Below are 13,711 nucleotides of genomic sequence, written 5' to 3'. Positions count from 1 at the left end.
AGTCAACATGTATTTTTTTAAATTTATAAATGTAAATATTGCATTTGAATTAACTACTTTGTATATTTAAATAAAGATGTACAATAAAAACCAGCCCCAACCAACCCCATATCCACCCCTCCCCTAAAACGGCTAAATAATAAAAAAAATTAATAAAAATACATAAGTTGTTAAACTAATGAAAAAACTTTGAAACTTTGATTAAGTATAGGGAAAACTTTGAAACTTTAATTAACTATAGTAAAAACTTTGGAACTTTGATTTACTATAGTGAAAACTTTGGAACTTTGATTTACTATAGTGAAAACTTTGGAACTTTGATTTACTATAGAAAAACTTTGGAACTTTGATCTACTATAGTGAAAACTTTGGAACTTTGATTTACTATAGTAGAAACTTTGGAACTTTCATTTACTATAGTGAAAACTTTGGAACTTTGATTTACTATAGTGAAAACTTTGGAACTTTGATTTACTATAGTAAAAACTTTGGAACTTTGATTTACTATGGTAAAAACTTTGGAACTTTGATTTACTATAGTTAACTATAGTAAACTATAGTTAACTATAGTTTACTATAGTATTTTTTGTTAGGGGCAATTAGTATCCATGGGAATTCCGACAGACTGTTCGAAGACTTGATCTCCAAAAACTACAAAGATGTTGTCAATCTGAAATTCAAGCATCTTTTTAACATCAGCATCGGAGTACTCGTGTGTACAATCAGAATATTTTAACAAAATAATTTTGCAAATGACCAATGACAAGGTAAGTAAATTTACGAGTTTCATTTGTATTGAAAAGCAGCTTTCTATGATGTCAAAAAGCCTGGACTTTAATTTATCGTGGGGAATCGTTTCATAAATAAAATGTTGAAAAGTCGAATGTTTTGATGTTATTTATATCCGTAAAATACTGTGATTTTGTTTTGATGTTATTTATTTCGGAAAAATACTGTGATTTCGAATTTTGTAAAGTTCCTAGGAGATATGAAGTATCCACATCTGATTTACACTACTTCTCGAATACTTACAATCATGTAGTGTGCTGTTGTACAGTACTCCTGAAGTATATCTCGCTCACTGCTGTTAATATTTTAGTGAGTAGTAAAGATAGAGGCTTAGTAGAACATTTACTGGAACCCACTGTATATCTTTCTTTTGTAGCAAACACAGTTAAGTTTCATCTGCCAAAATATTTTTCTTACTTATGCAATTTTACACATTTTTTGTGCTTTAGACTTTAATGGTAGTCTAACAAGAAAACCTTATAATAAACGTGATGACTTTAACTTTTCAATCGTCAACTTCCCTTACTTATGCAGTAATATACCCTTGTCACCTGCATACGGGGTTTATATCTCTCAGTTGATTCGATACCCCAGAGCATGCTCTACGTATGAACAATTTCTAAAACGAGGTAAGTTACTGACAAACAAGTTGATGAAACAAGAATATCAGCAGTCTCGTTTAAAGTCATCATTTCGTAAGTCCTATGGTCGATACAATGACCTTGTCAGCAAATACAATCTATCATTAAGACAAATGCTGACTGACTTTTTCATACTAATTGTTAGGCCATTATTTACACACTGACTTGTCGACGGATTTTTCCGTTATTTCCCGATCATGACTAGGAGCACACGTCGGGTGTGACCGATCGGCAGGGGATGCTCACTCCTCCATGGCACCTGATCACACCTCTGATGTCTTAGAGGATCGTGTTTGCTTTGCTCCTATTTTGTAATGTTAAATGGACTTTTGAGCTCAAATACTGTTCGTTATCTCCACATTTTTCCTACTAAAATATCGCTGGCATATTGCTCAAAACATCAACTCGCCAAACAATAGAAAGATGCATTATTATGATTTACCTTTGATCTCCGTCGTTCATTATAAGGTGATTCACGATTTATATTATATAACTGACAAATCTAAATTTAATCAAAATTTGTGGTCTTATGCACGACAAAAATATGAAAAACATGACTATTTATGGTCCAATAGCTTTTAAAGTCATTCTTATGTATTTCCATTTACATCTTTTAAAATCATCCCGAGCTAGCATATAGGTTATGTGGTTTCACCCATCCATGAAGAAAACCACGTGTTCTTTCTGCGCATAAAAACTCCGTCATCTTCTAGAACAGCAATTGAATAGAGATGGAGAAAGTGGTGTGTTGCACCGCTCTTTTGCTGGCCTTATATTTTGTGCAGGAGTCCAGCTGTTTTCCACGATCAGTTTCTAAATCATCCTCCAATCTTCTGAAAGCAAAGCTGCAGAGAAAATCTATTTTATCACAACCGTTGAATGTTGCCCATGGAAACGTACGTATATTACATTTACTTGATCTTTAAGAAAAACGCTCATTTCTCGTAAAACTGTTTACATTTGATGTTTTCTTACAGACTGCATTCAAACGGCAAGGCAACCCTCCGCCGCCACCACCTCCACCCCTGCCACCAATGGTGAATATGTTTATTTCCTTTCAAAAAAAACCCCCAAACTTTTATTATTAATTACTATGTCTGAGAAGACAAGAGAAACACAGGTTTCTATATACTCGCTATTTTGTGGCTCTCTCTTAAGCATTTTGTATACTCTCACACTGACAATAATTTTAGGGGACAGATTTCTGGAAGAAAATTATTGATATTTATATATATTGCAGTCTGTATGGGATTTCATAGGAATAACAAGAGAAGACTTCATTGATGGTAAATATAATTCTTTTTCTGAACTAAAATTCAAAGAAATAATGCATTTAACAGTAAATAAAAGTTCTGTTTCTCCTTCTCTCTCTATCTGAAAAAATATATTTCTTTTATGTTTTCTTTCACTCTATTGACGCGTACAGACCACAAAGATAATCTTACGTCCGAAGTAAGGACCAGTATTACAGAGGAAATGGAGAATATAGTGACAAATATCAAGAGGGGCATGGAAGAATTTGCTAGGTGTAAGTAAACCATATTTTCTTTTGTCAAGGTCAACCAACAACAGCATTTCATTTTAATGTTATTTTATTGTTTTTACAAAGAGGGTGTTGCAGAAACTCGCGATTATTCCCTAAATCGAGAAGGACATTTAAATACCCACAATGCATGAAGAGTTATCTCTAAATATTGATAATGCTACCTAGATGACTTTATTTATACGACGGGTATGTCCAGCTTGTTATAACAAAACATTTCACATTTTACGTTTATTTAATTTCATGCATAGTTTTTTTTTCTAACATAGACGGCGACCTGTACGTAAACTTTTTTCACATCTATGGTCACTGTTGCCATATTGCACGAGAAAAGTTCGAACGATAAAAAGCACAATTAATGGCAAGTGCACCTCGTACATCATTTTGAAAGATGTATTGTAGACAGCATGCATTAATATTTTTCAATATATAAAAATGTGTCCAATAACCAAGCTGTTGATGCAATATCCAAGAAATTCCATTGAGTCATTTCAATTTAGTTGTTTCAAGTCAAATCTGAGCCATTAATTAACAGAACAATAATGAAACGAAATCCGTATGAAAAAATTAAATTATTTAAAATAATAGTACTTTATTTTTTAAGACATCGACACTAAATAATAACATTAAATATATCTCTTATTAGTTTTAGATTACAATATCAATGAAAACAATTTAATTCTGCATGCATTTAAAATTTTACCCATTACCTTTCTGACATTTTCTTCCTCTCTCTTTCTCTCTCAAGAGAGATGTTACATTGTACTGTATACAGGGAAATATTTGCCCCTTTTTTTATTTTCGCCCCTTTCACCCTAGACAGAAGTGGGCGAATTTAAGACGGGGCGAATTCAAAGAAAAAAGTATAATTTCTTAAACAATACTGTGACTGGGCGAAATTAAAACTGGGCAAATTTGTTTGAAAGTGTGAGAGGACGAAAATAACATGGGGTGAAAATAACCCTGTATACAGTACTTCCATCATATAATATATATATATATATATATATATATATATATATATATATATATATATATATATATATATATATATATATATATATATATATATATATATATATATATAAACTTTCATGTAAATTAGTTGAATCTGATTCGTCGAGAAACATTTGTTATAAAACACTATTACCCCCTGAATAATGAAGCCACGCCCTCCAGCGTAGCAACAGTCAACATTGCTTGACGACGGGTGTTATTACAAAAAATACTGACTGCGTAGAATTGATGCGCGCAAGGTTCTCTGCAATATGTTTTTGTATAAAACATTCAGTATAATATGATACATATAAATATTGTATGTAGTTGAGTGTAACATTGAAAATTTTCACCCCTCGAAAACCATTGTCAATCTCGGCTGCGCTTCGGTTGACAACGGTTTTCTTGAGGTAAAAATTTTCAATGTTACACTCAAATACATGCAGTATTTATATAATATATACCAGCCATTCCAGGATTCGAACCCATTTTCAGGTAAAAGAATCTGTATAGAGTCCACACGCTTTACCACTAGACAAGCTCCGACAGTGACGTATCATCTGCTATTTTATGTGCACATTTTACATTTCGGATGGATAATAATTTTTATTCGATTTTTGTGATTTTCAAAACTATGCCTCTTTGAAACAAAAATCGGAAATGGCAGTTTTGAAGAAAAATTCTGTCTCTTAATGCGTATATCAAATTCATTCTGTTTCAAGGGGACAATTTTTCAGAACAATGGGGATTCCCTATTTGAAAAACAGAAAACTTGACTTATTTTGCTATGTGACTAATTTACACTTCATTTAATGGCTAATTGGAAGTCGATATGCATTTACTAAATATTGTTCTACATTGTGTTGTATTTACCGTTGTATCTGAAAAATTTAAGACCGTTTTCTTTAACTTAAAATTTTTCTTTTAAACTGCTACAACTTTAGGGAAAATAACAAAAAAACTGCAACACCCTCTATGTTTTAATAACATATTTTCAACTTTTATTTTTTCTCTGAACATATATAAATTTTAAATACATGTAACATATTACAAAATATATTAAACTTTTGAGGATTTTCTAACGAGGAAGCTTTCTTCTTTCTAATGGCTCAGAGTATAGTTGTGAAATCCTCCAGGATGATAAGATATGCTTCAAGTATTATTATTTTTTTCTTGGACACTGTAATTCAAAAAAGGTTTGTATAAGTTTTATGAGTATATTTTAAAACTAGGTGGGTCGTAACGCCACGAATGCCCCCGCAGGCAGCCAAATTTCAAAAGTCATATATAGTTCTAAATTATTTGCACAAAAGATTTTTTCCTCAGTTCAAAGGGCATAACTAAAACTATACAAACTATATATTAAGTTAACCTTATTAAGGTGGCTCTATACATGTACATCGAAGCTTATTCTTTTTTAAGACACTGCGTCACAAGATGGCAATTTAAATGGTTAATGAAATTGTTTGTATAGATCGATTTGGTCAACTATTATTATAGCGAAGTCTCTACAGTAGTAAGAGGGCGGAAAGCCGGAAACTGAAAATTTCTTGTTTTTTCTGAGTTCAAGTGGGATAACTTTGTCAAAAATCATCGGACCAAATTCGAGCTTCACTTGTATTTTCTGGTAAAAACCCGCATACGCAATTTCAACCTTATACATACATCCCTACAAAAGTTAGAGAGCGGAAACTGAAAATTTCTTATTTTTTTCTAAGTTCAAGAGGGATAAGTCTGTCAAAAATCATTGGAACATGACCAAATTCAAACATAACCTTCATATTCCTATGATGTATCTATATGTTGAATGTGTGCAACTGTTGCCGAGATAATGAACGGAAAGTCAATGATGACGGGATGACGGAACAGCGTAACAATATATGCCCCGGCCATTTCATCTGCAAACATTTATATCTGTAAAACGTACGAGTGTCTTCCGTAATAACAAGTATTTATTGATTTATTTTATGTTGTTTTACGTCCCGTTCGAGAATTTTTCACTCATATAGAGACGTCACCATATACCGGTGAAGGGCTTCAAATTTAGACTTTACTCGGCACTCAGGGCCGTTGATCAGTGAGGGTTCTTTATCGTACCTATGCCTACTGTGACAAGGGGCCTCGGTTTTTAAGGTCCCATCCGAAAGACCCTCAACTTTCACTTCAAAGTGCCGATCGCTTTGCGAAGGAACAGTTGCTACCTATTTTTTTTTTATCGACTTAGGTCAGTCACGGCCGTGATTCGAACACACGACCTTACAATCACGGAGCGAGCGCTCTACCGACTGAACTACCGTGACGGCACGAGTAGTTGAACAAATGACTGTACGAATCTAGGAGATTTGTAAAGATAGTTTCACTAGTATTATGTTTTTTAACATCTTCTTTATTGATAGTTTATACTAAAGCTGTGTAGAAACATTTTTTCTGGAATTTCCATCCCTGTGATGTTTTCAAAAATAATAAATATTTGTCAAATTTATTTAATTTGTATACTTTTTTAGTATTCTTATATTTTTTTCTTTAATTTAGACTTGTCCTGCATGGTGATATCAATGTCACAGGGGACGCGTTCAGTTGATGCTGGCGCCGATTTAAATGCAGTTAAAACAGATATCGTGGCAGAGGAAGAGGCAGAGGAGAAGGAATTGGATGACTTGTTTAAGTATCTTGGACTGGAAGACGAGGAGAAAGTTTGTACGTTCAAGTAAAACCCTATTTATTCGACATTTTATAAACGTTTTATGTTAAAAAAAAAGTTTATCCCATATATTCCATCAAAGTCATTCCATTTAAAAAAAAGTACACTTCAATGTGCTTTTTCAATTCCATATTATTTCCAGTGGACATGGTACAAAGCTTCCCGTTACCTAGATATGTGAAGGACTGTCAAAAGAGTAAGTCTCAAATTTCTGATTGATTTCATGTTACTTTTAAAATAAACTAAATACCAACCAATTTTACAGAGAAATATTCGATAAACATTGTATTAAGATAACAGTGCATGTGTCGTAAAGTTTAGAAACAATAAATAGATAAACCCTTAAAGCGAAACATTTTAAACAAGGTTTTAAACTTTTCTTCACTTTTCAATTTATCTCTGTGGTACACATGTATTAGCATTTAAATTAGATATTTTATTTCGTAAATACATATATACAGTGAAAACAATCACAAAACATTTATATATCAAGGTCCAATTATAATGGATATTGGCGATGAAGACTTCGATGATGTACAAGAATTTGCTGTGTGTTCAAGACTCGCTGCTCTACATACCGAAAAGAAAATGGAAAGTAATGGTATGTATTACATGTACGTACACAGTATAACAAAAATGAATTTCATATTCCAGGTAAAGGGTTTTCTTTAAATGCAGAGAGTTTATATACATGTATTTGAATCCTTTTACAAAGATTCTTCTCTTTTTTCAAAGCAAAATTAAACTTCTGAATTAAATAATGGCCGTTCCACACTCTATATTTACGAAATCGCATGCCGCACAAACCAAAATAAGTATACCATTTTCCTACAGACGTATAAAATGATTTTAGGATATCTACGAATCCTAATTACTACAAATATGTGTAAAATGTAACTTTTTTGACTTAGTACTTGCACAGCTATATTTCAATAATTGAAACATCACACTGGATCCAAGAGCAAAATTGTCTTCCCACATACATCTATATAATCAGGTCTTTACCCTTAAGCTAAGAGAGCTGTTCGGAAAGTTTGCTTACTTCTGTTATAACTTTTTTTACCTAACATCAAATTATAATCACTTAGATTAACATGACTTAACACAAACGGTTTTATTTTATAATTTGAATATATATCATGATATATTTCAAACTTACTCAAATTCTAAAATTGTAAAAATGGGATCACGGAGCAGATCAATATTTAGTAATTTACAAACAATGCACTTGATAATTTCTGTCGTCATATCTCTGTAAAATGGCGAAAAAATAAAACAAAATATAGCCGTTCATAGTTGGAATCGTTTTATTATTTAATATTCCAAGTAACAATTTAATAATTTGCTTCGTTGAAAAGATATCAGTTGCGGGAGATTTGTAGTCCTCATTAAAAAGAAAAAAAGGCAAGAGAGAGAGAGTGAGAGAGAGATGAAGTTATAGCACATAATGGAGATGCGCCTAAAGATACAATTTTGTGTTGCACTCTGGCAAACCCCAGAATAAACTCTGAAAAATGTAAAAAGAAGCAGAATACATGTATATGCCGAAAGTGAAATCTGTATTTGTGTGTAAATAGCATAGGCCGTTCTTGGGTGGAAGAGACTCTGTATCAGATTGATCTGTGAGGAAACGTATTATAAGGTAAAAAAAGAGATCAAAAGTTCATAATGTAATGGAAGGAGAGATGAGCGCTTTACTGTTGCGGGTCTTGTGACAACAGAGTTACGCGGTAAGAAAATGAAATACTAACAAAAGAACTTATGCTACTGAAACATTTGTTAGCAAACTAAATGTTAAGTGGTTTTAAGTGGATATGGCGTCAGACTGTGTCTGATATATATATATAAGGTGAGAATTTTTGAGAAACTCATTAGTTATGTTTTTGACATTACAATGCAATTAATTGTGCTCCGTTGTAACAAAACATGTTTTAAAATTTTAGAATTAAGTAACATAAGTTTCATTTAATCAAATCGAATCAAAGACTACTAATCAACACAAGAAATATTTTTTACATATATGATAATGTACGGATCTTATTCTTTTTATTATAATATAAATATAACAAAAATGACACTGTTTTTGAACAGCCCTCGTATTGAGTGTAATGAGACTAAACTCTATTTGCTGATCATTTCAGAAATATTGGATATAAAAAAAAAACAACGGCGAAAAGGTTCATACTGGAAAATAATAGTTTTAGCAAGAGTATTCTGAAATTTAAAAAAATATATATGTGTTTTAATATGTACATGGTTTGCAAGTACATGTTCATAGTATTTTAGTATGTGTATTTAATGCTACGGCGGTGGTAAATGATTGATTGTATGTTGTTTACGTCCCGTTCGAGAATTTTTCACTCCTACAGAGACGTCTCCGTATGCCGGTGAAGGGCTTCAAATTTCGACCTTTACTCGGCATTTAGGGTCATTGAGCAGTGAACGTTCTTTATCGTGCCAACGCCTACCGTGACACGAGGTCTCGGTTAATAAGGTCTCATCCGAATAACGCACAACTTCCACATCAAAGTTCGAGCGTTTGGCAAAGGAACAGTTGATACCACCTTTTTTTATCGACTTAGGTCAGTCGCGGCCGTGATTCGAACACACGACCCTCCGATCACGGAGTAAGCGCTTGGTAGTGGTAAAGGAACATGATATGATTTTTTTTTTTAATTCGTTGTCCGAAATAAAAATTTGTGTCTACGAATCAGCGGGAAAAAACATGTCCAACAGTGTGTGTCAGCCACTGTTTAATGCTGCAAATGTTGCAACAAACAAGGAAACAAGGACTATGGGTCTTAATTTTTATAAATAAAAAATTCGCCAAAACCTCTTTATATGTTGCGGTTAATTTCCATTATACTAGTAACTTGATAATTTCATAACATAAAGTTCCATTCAAATAAGAACTTGTTCAATTTCAAAGTCAATCATACTAAGTTGGCTTCAGAATCTGATGGACTTTTGTTTAGTTTATCATGGAACATGATCATATTTAATTTTTTCTTATTGGCAAAGTAACCATCTTTTTACAGTATGTAAAGCAACAATAATAATTGACATTAAACAAATAGAAATTCATAAAAAGCTGTATTATCGTGTGTTTACCTTGATTCTATTGATGATAATTCAAAGCCTAGATTAAATTTGGCTCCTGGTTTTAAATATTTGTCAAATACAAGTATGTAAGCCAGTGAGCCTTTAAATGATGCTGGAATCAAAATAGGTTTTTATATTTTTTTTAATTAGTTTCGATTTTCAGTATAAACAGAGGTCATAGGAGGGTCGAGATTAATGCATTGATTATCATATATAAAATTTCTATTGATATGATGAAGGGAAATGGCGCAATGTTTAAATATTTAAATCTCATGAATAGGCTAGTTTATGCTCGTTATTTAAATTGACGAAAATACAGTGATATTGAGATCATTTTAAATTAACAAACTCGGATTGACCTGACTGTAACCTTTGTGTAATTCCTTCTTTAAAATGAAAAGAAACACCTTATTTTGAGATAATCACAAGTTGGACAAAATCTATGGAAGAACGTAGTGAGTTATCCGGCTTTGGTTAACATTAGAACAATGTACTGCATTAGTAGCAATAGTAGTAGTGTCACAGTAGGTGTTGGCACGAAAGAGATCCCTCACTGCTCAAAGGCCCTAAAAGTGCCGAGTACAGGTCTAAAGAACAAAGTTCACTTAAGGCCTTTTTGGCCCTGTGAATTTCTCAAATCTGCTCAGTTTTCGTTGAAAATACATGTATGATAAATTTCACTTGCAGCCTTGGTGACTGCATACCAATTAAAAATGACACAATTTTCTCTCTATTCCATGTATTTTGACATCATGGATTGCGAAATTTGGGAAAGTTATTTATTACTGAGGAACGTGTCATCTGACCTTTAAGCGTGTCTATAAATGATACCTATTTCAGCCAGAATAAGTCGAATGATCATGTTGCACAAATCATATCCTTATTGAAATATCTAAATGTTTTGGTTTTAGGAGAAAGTTCACTGTAACAAACATTATGTTTTCCATGCTTTAAAAAAATTTTTTTTTCGTCTTTTGTTTACATTTATAATCTGTCGTAATTCTCGCTTATTATCATCACAATCAAAATAAAGTTCCTAATGTAAAATACAGTTAACTCGTATGTCACAATTCTGATTGCATCGTAGATTATTTATTGAGGGACTTAAAATCTATTGCACATGTATTCGTGGTGAATCGATTGATTGATTGATAGTATGTTGTTTTACATCCTGTTCGAGAATAATTCACTCATATTCATATAGAGACGTCACCATATACCGGTGAAGGGCTTCAAATTTAGACCTTTACTCGGCACTTAGGGCCATTGAGCGTGAGGGTTCTTTATCGTGCCAACATCTACCGTGACACGGGGCCTCGGTTTTTAAGGTCTCATCCGAAAGACCTTCAACTTTCACTTCAAAGTGCCGAGCGCTTGGCGAAGGAACAGTTGCTACCTATTTTTTTTATCGAGTTAGGTCAGTCGTGGCCAAGATTCGAACACACGACCTTCCAATCACGGAGCGAACGCTCTACCGACTGAGCTACAGTGACGGTCTATTGGTGGTGTAAATGTGTGTGTAATTTGAATAAAAGTATCACAGTTTTTAACTAAAGGTCATGAAATTTAAATTGCTTAACATTCTCTGTATTTTGATAATTTAGATGGAGACACTCTGTCCAGTTTTGTAGACAGACTTGAAGATTTCATTGATGGTGTTTTCTCCTTAACACGTCTTTACTTGGACTATGATTTCGGTGAGAAACTAAAGTGAAATCAAACCAAAATATTATTTTAAACATTGAATACATTTATTGTAGAATTCACAGACATAAAAGAAATTGTATGTTCAAAATTTAAAATCTATTTCAGATGAGGGTAGTGAAACACGGCGCAAACTGAGCGATGAAAGTGAGTGTCACTCCGCACCCTATATCACCATTTTGACTAAAAAATTGATATTCACAGCATTATGTAGTTGAAATGATTTTTATGGAAACTAAAATTATTCTTTCATTATTTGCTTTATTTTTTTCTTACTTTAAATCTTTACATTTGCACTGCAATTCGGTTGTATACATATACCTACATATTTAAAAACCACGATTAAGATTTTTTTGAATTGCTATCGTTTATTTATTCACCCCTAAAGATTTTCATCGATTTTCTAAGTTAAAAAAAGCCCCTTTTTGAATTTTTCAGTGACGCTTGACTGTAAACTTAGTCAGTTTTTTTATACATCTTTTTTTTATTTTCAGAACTTAGAGAAATCAAGCGAGTCCTGGAGAAGTACCTGAGTGCACCATTATATAAGAAATAAAGATATTTTTTTTTCTTTCTAAGTTTCTGGATTAAAAGAAAAACTCATTGTGTAATATTCATATATCAATCAATATCGGATGATTACAATGTTCTCTTTGTAAACAATTTGTTACCTTCTACTCTTAATTACTCGGTTTCTTTATATATATGCCTATATACTATTTGTACCTTTCCTCATACATTATATTTATTCAATAAAAACAAGATTTTCTTTAAATTTTGAGTTGTAAATTTATCAGGTTAAAAAAGATTTTTTTTTAAAATCTAAATGATGGTGTATTGCTCTCGTTCTTTCTTTTGAGAGAAAATTTATATAAGTATACTTAGATATATTTGAAACAGCAATATTCTGAAGAATACTACATGTATATTAAGGACAAATGCTACAAACTGTAATATGGATGCAAGGATTTGTATACATTTTTTGACTTAATTTGGGTATACATAATCCATATATTAAATATCTAACGTATTAAGAAATGGTAGACTTTCTGAAATGTTGAACAATTTTGAACGGTCTTGTAAAGCTCTTTTGTTCGACTCCCTTAACTTTTTTTTTTAGTAAAAACACGCAATAATAATGATACCAAACGCCTAGTTTATAACTAAGTCCATGAATAGTCAATGACTAAGTCCATGAATATTCTTTGATAAGCCTATGAAATAAATGTGCACCAAACATACATGTGTTTAGGGTGAATTAAAAAAAATGACCACCAAACTGAATTCAACTACTTATAACATATTTTTCACTTAAATCATCATATTGCAAATGCATTCTAGTTTAAAATCCTGAAGTGGCAATAGAATAGACAATTGGATTAAAAAGTTTCAGAATTTTTATTAGTAAAATTTCTTTTGAAAAAAGAAAATATCATTACACCTTAAAAGACTTTCTAAAATACATAATCACAAGAAATTATAGTTTTTTATGCTTCAAAATGGTAAAAGGGGTATAAATGATTAAATCTAGACCTTGAATGAGTATCTTCTCTTGTACATGTGACAAAAAATTGGTTTTTTGATTGTTATTTTACATTATTTTTTCAATTCTGGTTTGAAAAGTTTTAATATGAAAAAAAAAAGGAAGCAATAAAATTCCCGAAAATTCACTTTTTTGTCCGTTCAAGTCAATTCTTTAAATCTAAGCCAAAAAAGAATTGTTATATACCAGTTCTCTTACAAAAAATACTAGATTTTGAAGTCACCCTATGTTACATTATTGTGTTGCACTCCTGACATCTGATATGTATTTTATTTAACATTGTTTTAAAAATTATAACACACAATAACCCATTCTTACTTTGTAAATCAATTTGTCGTGTTGATATTTTTCATCATTTACAGCAGGTTTTTCATATTTTGAAGACCTTAAAACATGATTATTTGCAAAGTGTAATATATATAAATTGTATTTAAAATATATGTGATATGATGAAAACTATTCCCTGAATTGACTGTTAAATTTCTGTAATTTGTTGATAAACATAGTGTTTTGAACATCAAATAGTATCAAGCATTTTTTTCAACTTATTTTTTAGAAAAGATAGTTAAAAAGCATCGGTAATTATGAAGCAGTTTTGTTGCACTCCTGACTGCAGTAAAGTTTAAAATTAAAACCATAGAACACAAAAATTCATAAAGTGTTGGCAACATCAAGTGGTCATGAAATTGTGC

At 31.9% G+C, this 13,711-nt stretch overlaps 1 protein-coding gene across 1 annotated transcript; it reads left to right on the top strand.

Annotated features, from left to right (window-relative positions):
* The first annotated feature begins 2,141 nt into the window (after positions 1–2,141).
* LOC133196501 (uncharacterized) lies at positions 2,142–12,251 on the top strand. Its single transcript, XM_061332381.1, has 10 exons — positions 2,142–2,326; positions 2,408–2,467; positions 2,671–2,716; positions 2,857–2,958; positions 6,502–6,666; positions 6,813–6,866; positions 7,164–7,271; positions 11,377–11,469; positions 11,585–11,623; positions 11,971–12,251. Exons 1-10 carry the CDS (start codon positions 2,162–2,164, stop codon positions 12,030–12,032), a joined length of 894 nt encoding a protein of 297 aa, XP_061188365.1. The 5' UTR covers positions 2,142–2,161; the 3' UTR covers positions 12,033–12,251.
* Positions 12,252–13,711: the final 1,460 nt, after the last annotated feature.

Source organism: Saccostrea echinata, unplaced genomic scaffold, assembly GCF_033153115.1.
Source record: "Saccostrea echinata isolate AGI-Se365-2 ecotype Australia unplaced genomic scaffold, CSIRO_AGI_Sech_v1 ptg000030l, whole genome shotgun sequence".
NCBI lineage: Eukaryota > Metazoa > Mollusca > Bivalvia > Ostreida > Ostreidae > Saccostrea > Saccostrea echinata.
This window is presented reverse-complemented; position numbering and strand designations above follow the sequence as displayed.

Coding starts and splice junctions, on each gene's coding strand:
- LOC133196501 (XM_061332381.1), top strand. CDS start 2,162: ATGGAGAAAGTGGTGTGTTGCACCGCTCTTTTGCTGGCCTTATATTTT. Junction 2,327..2,407: donor TGAATGTTGCCCATGGAAAC/GTACGTATATTA, acceptor GTTTTCTTACAG/ACTGCATTCAAACGGCAAGG. Junction 6,667..6,812: donor GGAAGACGAGGAGAAAGTTT/GTACGTTCAAGT, acceptor TATTATTTCCAG/TGGACATGGTACAAAGCTTC.